Below are 14,540 nucleotides of genomic sequence, written 5' to 3' on the forward strand. Positions count from 1 at the left end.
TTTGAAAATTTTTCATCAGCAGTTAGACTCCATTCTGTTTTACTAATAAAAGTTTATCTCTTTTGAAGAAATTTGTTATTCTGACTTGTCATTGTGTCGGTCTACCCCCATAAACCTAAATCAGAGAGTTCTGACTAGACCTAGAAATAAAACAACCCTATGGATCGATTAATTCATGTGTAGGTGTGAGAATTGCTATATTCCTCACGTCCATAACACCTGGGGATCATTCTCGTTTTCTTTTATTCCTCAAAAATTGTGAATCTATCCTCTATTCTGGCAAGTGAAGCTGACAGTAATCATGCTTCACAGGCAAATGTGACCTCAATTCCAGCTTTGTTCTGTAGAACATGGAGAAGATGTGTGGCACGCCCCTGCAAGGTTACCAAGGCAACAGCTGCCACTGCAGAGGGCAAGGTCCCTGCTGGGCTGGGCGGGGGCCATCAGCCCCGTGCTTGCTTTCCATAAAACACGGTGTTGACGTGTCTGTCTGCTGAAGACTTGTGCCAGGGTTTCCCAGTTCTTGGAGAAAGTTGAACCCCTGTCTTTCAGAAAGCTGTACCCCAAAGACACCTAATTAACGTACTATAAAAATAAACGAGCCACTGTCAGTTAAAGTTTGCTTTCACATTGGAAAGGATTTGCTTTTACCCAAGAATGTTGTATCTCATCCTCACTTCTCTTTGCTTCTGCAAGAAGTAAAAAATATTTAGGGCATGAGGGTTGTCTTGGGAATGCCTAAGAATTTGAGAGCCTCTCTTACAATGTTGCTGTGGAGTCAAGCAAAGAATAATAGGCTGCAAGGGAAGAATCTGTTTGAAACAAATACTTTTGCACTTAAGAAATTAGCCAAATTGAAAAAGAACATTCAAAATCCCTAAAGATAAAAATCTATGCTATACACACATACATAGTCCTTATTCACTCACTTATTTACTTTGGAAACACTATTTCCAAAATTTTGAAAGTAATTGTTAACACATTTTTCATATCCTTGGGAAATGTACCAGACTTCGCTAGTACATTAGTCAGCATTATTGCCCAAAGTGCACGAGCCAAGGAGTGGATTCAATTTTTTGAAAAATAGTCCAGCCGGCTTCCTGCCACCACTTCCTGAGAAGCCACCAGAAAGAAATCAATGTGTCTGGGGTTGGCAGACTTCCACAGCACGTAAACCAAATGGACTGTATTTTTTAATCAAGTCCCCATTCGTTACTTAAGGATATTTTTCCCTGTTTCTTGTCATCTTTCACAATTTTTGGATGATCTCAGAAATACCCAGGTTTTGGTCTAAAATATTAACAGGGAAGTATTGACTTTAGATAATAACTGTTATACTCTCTTCAAAAGTGAACATTAATCACCTAGACACAACACTAATATGAAGCACGAGGTGATTTCCTTACCACTCAAACCCCTTGGTTCTCTGAGGGTGAGGACAAGCATCAAGGCCTCTGCACACACCAAAGACAGCGCGATGGTGGGTGGAGAAGATGTTTTTTGCCCTTCCCAGTTAGGTCTAAACGTGGACAGGCTATTTGCTATTATGGTGCTATATAGAAACATGCTAAAACTTTCAATATTTCTCCTACTGGTCTACCCAGTCTGTGTGCATCCTTCTTGGGTAAAAGCAATGGTTTCTAACATTTTATTTAGGTGGGAGTGGGCATGTAGCCAAACCAGACCCACATAGCACAGACCCCCACGCTCTGCCAACCTATCAATTGCTTCTGCTCCTTTATAAATTCTGGGACCCTCTGAGAAAGTTCTAAATTTCAAGCTTTAAGCAGGTCAGCATTCTGTTAAGTTTTCATTTTTTGGAACCTATGCCCAATGTTTCTAATTCTCTAAGTGTGAAGTGATTCTGACACAGGTGGCTGACATCACTTTGAGGAATACTGTCCCCTCATCAAGGGGTCCAGATATTACGATCCCTGAGAGCAATGTTTTAAATGTACACATTAACTGTTGGCTTTAAGCAATATGTTAAATTTTCGTATTCCAAAAAGAAAACAATAAACCAAAAGGAAGGAAATCTGAATCCCTTTCATGAAGTTTTCTCTGCCTCCCCGTCCAGGATATGCTGTCCCTAATGCAACCGCACCTGTGTCTGCAGCCCAGCTCAAGCAAGCAGTGACCCTCGGACAAGACCTAGCAGCATATACAGCATACGAGGTCTACCCCACTTTTGCAGTGACTGCCCGAGGGGATGGATATGGAGCCTTCTGAAGATATCTTTCTCTTAATTTAACAATAAGACCCACAAAACTCTATATAGAAGTAATAAACCTCTAACCCAGTTCCCTAATAATCATATGTAATACTTTTCCTAAAATGATGCCTTTCCCGAGACTATATAGCTTATACCAATTGTACAATTGTGATAGGAGAATGTTATTCCTACTTAAATCAAATGTTAAGGAGCCCTTTGTCTAATAGAAAGCTAAAGAGATATTGCCCCCCAAAGTTGTCCTTCCAAGGTGCCTGAGTGTCTCGGGAGTATGTTTACAAACTCTGACAGAGCGGAGAGAGATCTTTTTGCTAACAAGCGTTCAGGGGCTGAGCAGACCTGGGCAGTCAGGAACAGTAACAACAGAGCTAAGTAAACTCCAGAGTCTCAGCCCTGTCTCACAGCTGCTTTTGTGATACACAAAATCACAAACAGGCAGAGGGAAGGTAGGAGAATGCTTTTCAAAACATGTTCCCCACTGCCCTCTCTACAGGGCATGTTTACAGGCTGAAGTTTGTGAAACACTGTCCAAGGTTGGATGGAGTCAGCATCACTTCAGTCTGAAAATTCCATCCAGTCAAACTGTCATAGGTCAGGATCTCTCTGTCCCTTGCAGCCCCTGGGGACTTCCTGGAAATTGATGTGATGTGTTGCAGATATGTTTAAAACAAATCCCAGCCCATTGTTTTTTAAACTCATTAGCCCATTCCTCTTTTTCCCTAGAACACGTGCCCTTCTCAAGGATCCCCACAACACAATAATCGTTTCAACTGGAAGTGATTTTTTTAATTTGTAAACGTTTTGACTTCTCCGTAATGATTTATCCTCATGTCAGTCTCATTTTGCTCATCTCTAATATCACAAAAAAGTAAATCAAATCTACAGAATATTACTTACGATGCTTTTTCCTATTCACCAAATTGGCTGAAAAGTCATTTCAAACAAAGAGAGGTGTGAGGATTTACTCTCATTTCTTTGGTCTTTTTGTAGCACCCAGACCACCGTCCAGCATTCAGAGACAGTTATATCAACCTGAGTTTAGCCTTGGATTATCTAGACCACTTATATTAAATCTATCAAGAAGCCCTCTACTTTCCTTTCCTTTCCTTTTCTTTTCAATAAGCATCAGACAGCTTTACCATATCTGAGTCCTTTGGTCCTGAAGCTGTCAGAGGAAAACCTTAAATCCATCACAGCTGATTCTTGAAACACTCAGCAAGGGGGTATATGCCAAAATCCCCAAGACTTTTGGGCTGCTTCTCCAGGAACATCTGATGGGGCTGAGGGTGCTACAAAAACTGAGATAGAAAGGAATAGAAGGCACTACTTTCTTGCCATCCTTGTAAATGATTACTTTTTGTTCAAAATAGAAATAATTGAAGTCTGAACACCAAATACCTATTACTCCTACTCCAGTCTCATCGGTAGTTTAAGATATACAGTATTAGAATTTCCATTTTAAAAATCCCTTGGCCCTTTTAAAATTCTACAGGACTCAAGGAAAAATAGAAACACAACAGCGTAGAACAATTTGTCATTCAAGAACGGAATTCTGTGATCTGAAATCAGACCAGATTCCAATCAAAATCAAGTAAATTTCAATAACAATTAAAAGTCCTTGTAACCTTTCAGTTCTAATAACTCCAATCAGATATGAAACACCTCAACGCTACCACGAAACCCTGAAAGGGCTCGTGCTTTTAGCTTTAAATTTTGCTCCTCATATTCCCTGGAACAGTGGTTCCCAAACTTGACTGAACATTAAAAGTACCTGGAGAGCTTTTCAAACCGCCAATGCCAAGATCATGTCTCACACCAATTTCATCAAAATGTCTTGGGGTCAGAGCCTGGCATCAATATTTTTGAAAGATCCTAGGTAATTCCAGTGTGGAACTAAGTTTGGGAACTGCTATATTCTTGGTATTTTTACTATATCCCTTAATAGTTTTCTTTTTATTTTACTTTTGTTAAATATAAAAATGAAAGAAAAATTGTCTAACTTAAAAATAATAGCCAAATCATATTTTTACATATATTTATCTCAGAAAAAGTATAAATTTATATATAATTCACATTGGCTTCAAACTAATTCTTGGGTCAAACTAATCCTAAAAATGAGAAAGTGAAAAATTCTGCCTTAAGCAATTCTTAGGTTCAAATTCACACTCCCCCACAGACCTGCTTTTATACTCAAAGAGAGTGATTACACTAGGGGCAGGCAAATTCCTACTCAGTCCAAAACAGCGTTGCAAATTCCAAGAACAAAAGTTTTAATGTTCTTTAAAATCTTTGAAAACAAATGGAAAAGGGCGCTCTGCACGTCCAGTCAATGTGAAATAGATTTGATCCAGAGGAATTTTCAATTTAATCAAATGAACAGACATTAGCTAATACAGGAATCTCTTTATGAGAAAAGTCATTATTCCAGATTAAATCATAATCACTTTTTTAAAAGGTTAAGAGCAAAGACCTAAACATGAAATAATGTCAGTGTATCAAGAAAATTGCCACTGGAAGTGTGTGTCACTTGCTCAAGGAAACACACAAGTATTCATGACATTTACCTCCTGAGACGTAATTTTATCCAACCGAGTAGATGTGGTTTTATCTTTTGCTGAAATTTTACCTCATTCTAGTAAAATCTAGAGACTACTTTGAATTCCACTAGAACATATTCATAGAAAGTGTCAATCTGTCTATGAGACTGAAACTTTAAAAAAGTGGCATTTTAAAAAATCAAGTGTAGAACCAAAGGTTTATTTTGCATGATGTTTATATTTTTAGACTTCAGAAATTAGCCCTTATTTAATACCTATCATATGGATAGCGATACACAATATCCATATTTCTGCTATTTCTAACTTGATTGCTTCCTAGAAAAAATTCCTCATAGAAAAAATTAAAATTAGTCAACAAACAAAGTGAATAATAACAAAACACCCAAACCAATAATGTAGATACATCTAGTAAATTAGAATTGGGTTTCTCAACTTTGGTAATTAATAGCTTAGTGAGAATTAAAATCAGCCAATGTTACTTAGGAGGAGCTGGAACAGCCGTGAGAGTAGATTCTCTCTGTAAAAACGCTGCCTTCGCTCGAATTGCTGCCCCTCTCTCCCACGCCATTAGAAGAACTAGAAGACCAGCTTTAACCACAACAAAATGTAATTCTCCTAGATGAGTAGTTTGTCCCTCCCAACTCCCACCCAAACCTGTATCATCCCAACCACACTATGTTTGGGTACCAACACCCAAAATGCTGCTAGAAAGCTACCTCGTGTTAAGAAAACATTGACTTCAAAAAATATCTCACAAAAGAGAACATATTTCCAAACCACAGTTCCTTATCTTTTTAATAGTGGATGGAAATTAAATTATAGCTATGCATTGATAGTAGCTATGCAGGAAATTAGCTTTAGTTTTATTTAAAGGTTTTTTTTAAAAAAAAAAAAGCATTCTTCCAATGGCATAGATTAGCTTTTCATAAATATTGCTTCAATATAATTTTCAGTTTATGTTAATTTTCACTATATTTTTAAATGACTATTTTCTAGTTCTGTTGCGGACAGCTGGGTCACAATTTGAATCCATGGGGACAGGGATAGTTTCCAGGTGACTTTTGCAGAATAAGGGTCAGTAAAGACAGTTAGGATTTTGAGTAAATTGCCTTTGTATTCAAAGCTGTAAAATTTATTATTGTTGCAACTCTAGCCCTATCCAAGATTTCCCAAAAGTGAACAATGTGCCCCAATATTCACATAAAGCCATGATATTACCCCCTCCTGTACTCATATGGAGGTTCCCAAGGGGTGAAAACGCACCTACAATTTAACCTAGAGACTTGACATTTTTTATATTTTGTAGATACATTTTTACATATTGTAGATACACCTGTTAAAGACAAAACTAAGTTACAAATATGACACCATAAGTGAACTTTGTGATAAATACTTTCAAAAGAAAACACGAATAGCATAATTTAGCAATTTTCATATACTTATTGGAAGACAAAGATAAACTAGGCAACAAACGTTCCTACTGGACACGCAACCGTTAACTACAGGATTTTGTTAAACTGATGGTCAAATCTGATGTTGACATTTTACTTCATCCTAGTGACATCTTGAAAATGCTGAGTTTTACGAGACCATATTCATAGAAAAGTGTAATGTATCCAACAGACTATCTGTTTGTATTTGCCAATGTTAGAACAAAGCACCGCAAGTCCTGCTATAATGAATGAAACTACCAGGAAAACGAGATTTCTCTGACACTCATACCCTATTTCTTTACTTAGGGATTAAAATATTTTTTTATTCAGTAAAAAATGGCTGTAAAATATTCTATAGCCCCAAAAGTGTCCAACATTTTAAAAGCCAGCTTTTTCTTAGACTGTTTATACAGAACCTATAGGTTTAATAGGGGCAGCAGTGTATACCTTGAACACATAGACTCATTTATGGGAGACTGCAAACTCTATATGACCCCAGTTCTCCTCAGCTTAGTAGGAAAGATAAAAGAAAACCTTATACTTTAGCTAATAGTGAAGGGAAGTTCATAACCAAGCTAGAAGTGAAAAATAATTCGGAAACCAAAAGCTTTCATTCATTCAAAAGTGCCTGGAAGAAAATACAGAACATTTCTGCATCTACCTCCCCCTTGTAGACTTTTCTCCTGTTTTTAGGGGGAAATAAAGAAAAAGAATATGCTTTGTTCTGTCTTAACTTATGTTACTTTGTCTAAGGGGAAGGGAGATACCAAGAAACAGTACTTTAAAGAAAGTAAGCTGCCTGCCGGAACTTCTCTGAGATTGAAGAATATCAACCTCACTCAAAGTGTGGCAACATCTCTCTGGGGTGACAGTACATCTTGTTGTGCCCAGACAGTCCTGGCTTAGGACTGTGATCCCACGTTATAAATATTAATAGGCCCTCTCACTCCCAAATGTGTCCCAGTTTAGACAACAAATTATGCAGTGGCCCCATCTTTATGGCTCTTTTTTTTTTAATGTTGTAGAATTGACTTTATCCTCTCCAGAGCAGATACAGCTTAAACTAATGGACCCAGCTATTCTTTCTGACTGGGGTAGGAGCATAGTAAACAGAGAAGAATGCATCATCTTCTCCTCCATAATTACCCTCAGTCCACTCCCCAACCTAGCTGTCCCTCTACCCAGCCTCTTTCTGGTCCTAATTCTCCTCCCACTGCTCCTGGGCTCTGGGTCCTAAGTTCTGCCTTCAGTTGACAGGGCTAGCAGCCACTAGGCCAGACTGGGCAGGGGACAAGATGAAAGACAGCTCTTGGGGACACGTTTGGCCTATCAAGATCCACAGGCATTAGTAAGGTCCTAGAGCATTTGCTGGTTCCTTTCTTCCTTAAACCAAACTACTTACAACCCAAACCGGAAAGGACTTCTTGTGGAAACTTTCACTTTAAAAAGCACATTGCCTTCTTCCCTTCTGTGTTTTACAAATTTGCTCAAACACTAATTCCCTCACATTTAACTTCACCGTTATGGTTGCTCATGAACTATTCTTCACCAATAATCATCATATAATCCCATATAAAGGTTTGATTATTTTTTAATGGAAAATAATATTGACAGGTATTTTCCTTTTTTATAGAATTTCCTTTTTACTGTTCCTTTATTCTCTTTAGTAATATTGAGAATTAAACAAATTACACAGTTTCTATTGAAATTAACCCATGAAGCTATCCTTCATAGAATGCGTGACCAGTCTCTTTACTATGCACCTACTCTTATGCCAGAAACTATGAATACAAATATATATAAAAATATATGTTTTATTTCTTGCCTTAATGGGGTACACAGTCTAGTGATCCAGTCTACATTTTTAATAACTGAATATAATTACACTTATTTAAGTGCATCAGCTGGCAGGTTTTGTCACTTAGTCAGAATCCCAAAAATAAATCAACTCTGTTCTAAACATTGTTTCCATGATAACTGTCCAACACTAAGTCGGTACAGTAAGCCTTTTTAAAGATGAATTTGACTCTTGGTCTATTATTATTGCTGTTAAGCAAAATGAGTTTTCAAATATTTTCCCCGTGATATTTATATAATCCTGGGGAAGTATAGAAAAATAAGAAAGAAGAAAAAATTTTAGTTAGAGATCCAGAAGCTTTAAAACATGGAATGACAAATTCCCACACTGATTCATGATGTTCATGAGCAGGTATCCATGCTTTTTATTTACTTGAAAACATTTTGGTTATTAACTGTTTCTGTTTTCTACATATACTTGCATTTATAAAATTCAAAAATCTATTTAACAAGCTTACTCATACCTATAGTTTTTGCAATAAATGATTTGCAATGAAGTATACATACTATTTTCGAATTTAAATTTTATTTTGAAACTTGGCATTTCCTAGTGTAATTCTTAAGAGATCTTTGGGCTCACAGGCTACAGATAAGTCTATTTAAATCAATCCATCATTGTCACTGGTTGAAATACTTAATGTAATTAGTGGTATTTTTATTCCTATTCCTTCATTAGTTCTTTCCTTTTTTTCTGACTGCAATATAACCAGATGTTGTTATCCTCTATCTCTTAATGAAAAGCATGCTGTCAGCAAAATGTATGTCTAGTTTCCAGATGTTAAACCACCTCTTGCTTCTTTTCTTTTTTGTTATTATTGACTTTATTTATGTGAAGTTAGTTAGTTGAGGTACCAAAAGAAAGAGACAAAAACAGTATTAAAGAGTGTGCATAAAGCACTTATTTTTGTACTTTGAGTACAATATTTTATAGAACTCTGTGATCTAGCTAAATATACTATGTAACGTTGCAACATTCATTCATTGGGATAGTAATCATTGGTTTGGAGGATATAAATATATCGGGCACCGGAGAATCATAAATCACATGAAATGAGAAATAATGCAACATTGTAATGACTACTGTAATTCCAGGATGGTGAAATTATTGTAATTGAATTTTCAAGTACTATTATAAAGTTTTAAAAAGTATCAACATGAATTGCTGATTTCTTTCTTTCCTGAAAACTAAAGTTTTACTCTTTATAAATACCTGAATATTAATGACCCATAATTACAATATCCTTTGGGTGATTTCTTCACATTTGCATCTTTTACAAAAGTTCCCTCTGGTGCATCTTCTGAGAGTAAATGTAACTTTTAATAATTAGGTACATTATTTTCCAATCAATAAAGAAAACAAGAGAAATACTCAAAAAGTAAAAACAATGAGAAAACACATGACTCCCAAAAGGTAAGTGGGCTCTGAAGTCAACATTTACCCTGGAAGCCTCTGCTGATCCCTAAAGGATGAGAACAGAGGTCAGCAACCTAACCCTTGAGGATAGCCAGCCACCTACGTTTTGTGGGCCCTTGAGCTAAGAATGATTGTTACATATTCAAAGGACTAAGCTAGGATGTTTTTTACATTTTAAAAAGCTGTTTTAAAAAAAAATTGTGACCAGGACCATAGATAGCTCACAAAGCCTAAAATATTTACTATCTGGCCCTTTACAAAACGTTTGCCAACTCTGCACTAAGCCAATACCACATATTTTGACTTCTGTTACAGGTAGCACCTCACTTCTAAGTACCAAATTCTGAATTAGATAGGATTAAGTTTGGCTGCAGGTGACAGTACCCAAAATAGCAGTGGTTGAAATAAGATAGCAGTTTATTGTCCCTCACTCAAAAGTCCCAAAAGGCAGTACAATGCTGGCATTGTGCTTCACAATGTAATGAACAGAAGGTCTTCCTTATTGCTTTACTTGCATGGGCTCAGTCTCATAGTCTGAAATGATGGCATTTATATTCCAAATAGAAGGACAGAGGAAGGACAAAGAAAAAGAGGAAAGGACACCTGCTAGCTTTCCCTTAAGGAGATTTACTGGAAGCTGCCACACAGCACTATGGCGTACAGCCCATTGGCCAGAACTTAGGCACGTGGCCACACCTAGGTACAAGAGAGGATGAGAAATGTAGTCTTTATCTGAGCAACCATAAAAAAAAATTGTTTTACTATGAAAGAATGGAAGAATGAATATTGAGGAAAACTAACAGAGTCTGCCACAAATACCTACGTCATGGGAAAGATGTGAGGACAAAATGAAGTAAGGCATGTGAGATCACCTGGCACTGGGCTTGGCACATGTTAGATGCCTATGAATCTTGGCTCCCCTTCACCAACTAAGAGGAAACTGTTGATTTACCTCAGAATTTCTTGAAGTACTGTTACCCATTGAACATACTGTCCTGGTAGGGACAGTTGCACTGATCCTACCTCTAAATATTCACTCCATTCACACCAATCCCCACCCCTTGAGTACAGGCTGGACCTAGTGGCTCACTTCTAATGAATAGAATATGGGATAGCACTTCTGAGATTAAGTAATAAAAGGTTGTGATTTCCATCTTGCTGGCATCTTGCTGGGTCTTCTTGCTTGCTCACTCTCATGAAGCCACCTGCCATGTTGTGAGCTGTGCTTTGGGAAGAGCTATATGGCAAGGAACTGAAGGCAGCCTCCAGCCAACAGCCTGTGAGGGACTTAGTCTCGCCAACAGCCACGTGATTGGCTTTAGAAGCAGATCTCACCTCCCTAGAGCTCGCCAGAACTGCAGCCTGGGCTGACACATTTACTGAAGATTACGAGAGATTCTGAAGCAGAAGACCACGCTAAATTGCACCTAGTCCTACCCCATGGAAACTGTAAGATAATAAGTGTTGTTATTTTAAGTTGCTAAGTTTCAAGATAATTTGTTGTAAAGCATAGATAACCAATACAACAGTGAAAAGTTGTAAAGTTACAGTGAATGCAAATGTGTTTATCATCTGAGAGTCACTGAAGCTGTTATGCAAAATCAGAGGAACAAATTCAATTTTTAAGTTTATGAATAACTTGCTGTTGTCAGTATGCAGGAGCATGTGCCCAATACTAGGGAGGATGAAAGCTAAGGAAGTTGGATATATCTCATAAGAGGTGCCCAAAAAGGCTGATTGAGTAAAAAGAAAAAAGGAGTCAAGGGACAGATAAAGGGAAGGAGTGAAGGATGGAGGCAAGCAAAAAGGGAAGCAGGAAGGGGTAGAGAAAGAGAAAGGAACATATTAACTTACTTCTATGCTCACTGTATTTTCCCCCTTTCTCAGCTGGTCCATCTGTCTATCGTTGCTTCAATAAAGGTATCTGGTGAAACATCAAACAGAGACTCCATGTAAGCCTTTCTGGCTGTGGTTCCCAAAAGCTTCAGCAATTCAAAGAATTTATAGGGTTTTTGGAGGAAGTGAAAGAGTAGGAGAAAGTGATTTGTGGTAGAGACAGAGTATCACAGAGAAGCAAGGGGAAGAATGTGTGCCCTCATCCCCAACTAGAATGAGGACAGGGAGAGAGAGCTGAAAGAGATCTAAAAAACCAAGAACATAGGGAATCTGGATGCTGCTTCCATGTAGCATCAACCAGAGGTAACAAGATCTCAGAGCAGATTGGCTGCAGAGCAGGTTCAGGCAGCCTCAAATACAAGTCCATGCCCGAAACATGGCAGGGACTTCTCAAAGGAAATGAAAGGGGCTATAGGGACAGAGACATTGACCTTCTCGGAAGTTATCTCTGTGACTCAATAATGAGGACCAGATCCTCCATTCCCACTGCTATGCAGGATACCAAATATTATAGCACAATCTCAGGAATGGGAGGATGAACCTTGGCAAGATTTTGTTTTTACCTCTTTCACAAGATGGGAGTTTAGTCAAAAATCAAGGTGGGTTACAGAAAAATAATGTGATGTTTTTCTTTCATGCTTGTGTTTGTAGACTCAGACCTGCTACTCGAGCATTCGAGGTCAATCTCAGTGTGGCTCCCATTGTTCTTTTTAATCCCATTAATGCCTTGCAGAGTGGCTAAGAGCACAGACTTTGGAGGCAGACAGAAATGAGTTTGCTTGCCAACTACTAACAGTTGGGAACTTGGGAAAATTACTTAATCTATCTGATTCTGTTTCCTCATCCATTAAACAGAAATTATAACATCTCTCTCCTAGTGTTACTATGAGAATTGACTGAGATTATGTGCATTGGTGTACCCGTCACAGTGTCTGACATGATAAGAATCAAATAAATAGAAGTCATTATTATTACAAAAGTCTACAAATGGGACTTACGGTTCTGATGGAAATTTCCCATTTGTCTTCTCTAAGGGACAATTAAAAATCAGGCTCACAGACTTCTGGCACTGTCCAAACTGAAGTAAACCAACACAGTCTATTTCTCCTACTGATTACAACAGAAAATTCTAGCAGGCAGCTGGAGGTGGGAAGTCAAAACTTAAAGATTGATCCATAATGGTAGTGAGTTTTAGGGGGGGAGTGAGGGGGTTTTCCCTTATCTCCTCAGGAATTAATCTTAGGGTGACCTGAGTCACAGAATTATGCAACAAGTATAAATACTGAAACCTCCAAGAGAAAGCCCCCTGTCTAACAATAAGCCCAGGAAAGGAAGCTCTTGAGTGATGAGGATTTTAGGCTGGTTACTTTTAAAACTGCAGATGAGAAGCAGGCTCCGAGGAATGGAATTTGCTTGCTCTTTGAGAGATACTTGCATTTGTGAAGGAAGGGGGGGATGAGCTTGTAGGGACCTGAAATTGGCCACCCCAGGATATGTCTCTTTGGCATCGGGATTGTTTTGGGCTGATTGCTTTTGATAAACTGGGACAGGGAAGGAGGCTCTGGGGAATGGAACTTGCCCTTGTTGGGACACATTTACATTTGTAAGGTAAACCTCTATCTGTAAAAGGTGCCTCCCTCTCTGTACCAGGAAGAAGCAGCGAGATGACCTTATCCCTAGAAACTCTTCATGGGGAAGGCAAGAACTTAAGTTGGTTACTGTCTGGCAATCTCCTGTAACTGATTTAGGGTGGTGGCTTCTGACCTTTACTTAATCCAATTTGATTTTTGTCTAAAAGTCATGGGATCACCCAATGACCAGACCCCACCTGCACTGATACCATTTTAACTTTTTTTCATGTTCTTTCCCTTGTCTTCGTAAAGAGATGACTCACATACCCATGCCTTATAAAATTAGCCCTAACCCTCAACTCGGGGCAGCAGCAGGAGCTCTGACTGCCCGTGGGTCCTGTCCCCACGCACCAGCTCTGCCTGCCCATGGGCCCTGTCCCCATGCCAGCAGGGGCAGCAGAAGCGGCGGCAGCAGAAGCTCTGACTGCCCATGGGTCCTGTCCCCATGCTATTCTACACTATTCTCTAAATAAAAGAGCACTACTGCCAGATCTTGAGAGTCAAAGAAATCTTTCTTTCGACTCCTCGGCTCACCGACCCCACATCAATACTCAGAGAAAAGCTAAAAAAGGCACAACAAAAATTATTGCCAGGGATAAAGAAGTCTATTTTAAAGTGCTAAAGGAATTAGTTTGAGGAAGACACAACAATCCTAAATGTTTATGCACCTAGTAATACAACTTCAAAATATATAAAGCAAAAACTGATGGAATTGAAAGGAGAAATAAACAAATGCATAATTATCATTGTAGATTGAAATATATTTCTCAATAATGTATAGAACAAATTGAGGGAAAATATGGGAAACTTGAAAAACGCTCTCAACTAACTTGACTTAATATTTATAGTCTACTCCACTCAACAACAGCAGAACATATGTTCTTTTCAAGTGCACACAGAATATTTACCAAGACAGATTGTATTTTTGGCCATAAAATAAATCTCAATAAATTTAAAAGAATTTGAGTCATACAGCATACACTCTCTGACCACAGTAGAATCAAATTGAAAATCAATAACAGAAAGATATCTAGGAAATGCCCAAATATTTGGACACCAAATAATGTACTTCCCCAAAAAAATGAGTCAAAGAAAAAAACAGAAAATTAGAACATATTTTGAAGGTAAACTCAACATATCAAAATATCTAGGATACCACGAAAAAGTGCTTAAGGAGAAATTTATAGCACTAAATACATAATTAGAAATAAGATCTCAAATCATTTTTTAAAAGCATAGAGAAAGAGGGAAAACTAAAGCATGTAGAAGAAAGGAAATAATAAAGATGAAAATGGAAATCAATGAAATAAAAACTAAGAAAATCAATGAAACTGAAAGCTAGTGCTTTAATAAGATAAATAATATTAGTGAGCTTCTAGCCAAACTGACCGGGAAAAAAGGAGAAAAGACAAAAAATACTAATACACCACAGTTTCTACAGATATTAAAAAGCTAATAGGAGAATATTATGAACAAAATTTATGAAAATAAATTCAGCAATTTAGATGAAATGGACAAATT

General features: G+C 37.8%; 1 protein-coding gene across 2 annotated transcripts in view; it reads left to right on the forward strand.

The window, feature by feature from the left end:
• The window catches only part of A1CF (APOBEC1 complementation factor), an 81,335-nt gene extending 72,108 nt beyond the window's left edge, over window positions 1–9,227 (forward strand). For both annotated transcript variants that reach the window (XM_046651404.1, XM_046651406.1), the window contains exon 12: window positions 2,078–9,227. In XM_046651404.1, coding sequence (XP_046507360.1) covers window positions 2,078–2,229 — 152 coding nt within the window. In that variant the 3' untranslated portion in view covers window positions 2,230–9,227. The remainder of the gene's footprint in view (window positions 1–2,077) is intronic.
• Window positions 9,228–14,540: the final 5,313 nt, after the last annotated feature.

The sequence above is a fragment of the Equus quagga genome, chromosome 2 (genome assembly GCF_021613505.1).
Source record: "Equus quagga isolate Etosha38 chromosome 2, UCLA_HA_Equagga_1.0, whole genome shotgun sequence".
In the NCBI taxonomy this organism is placed as follows: Eukaryota; Metazoa; Chordata; class Mammalia; order Perissodactyla; family Equidae; genus Equus; species Equus quagga.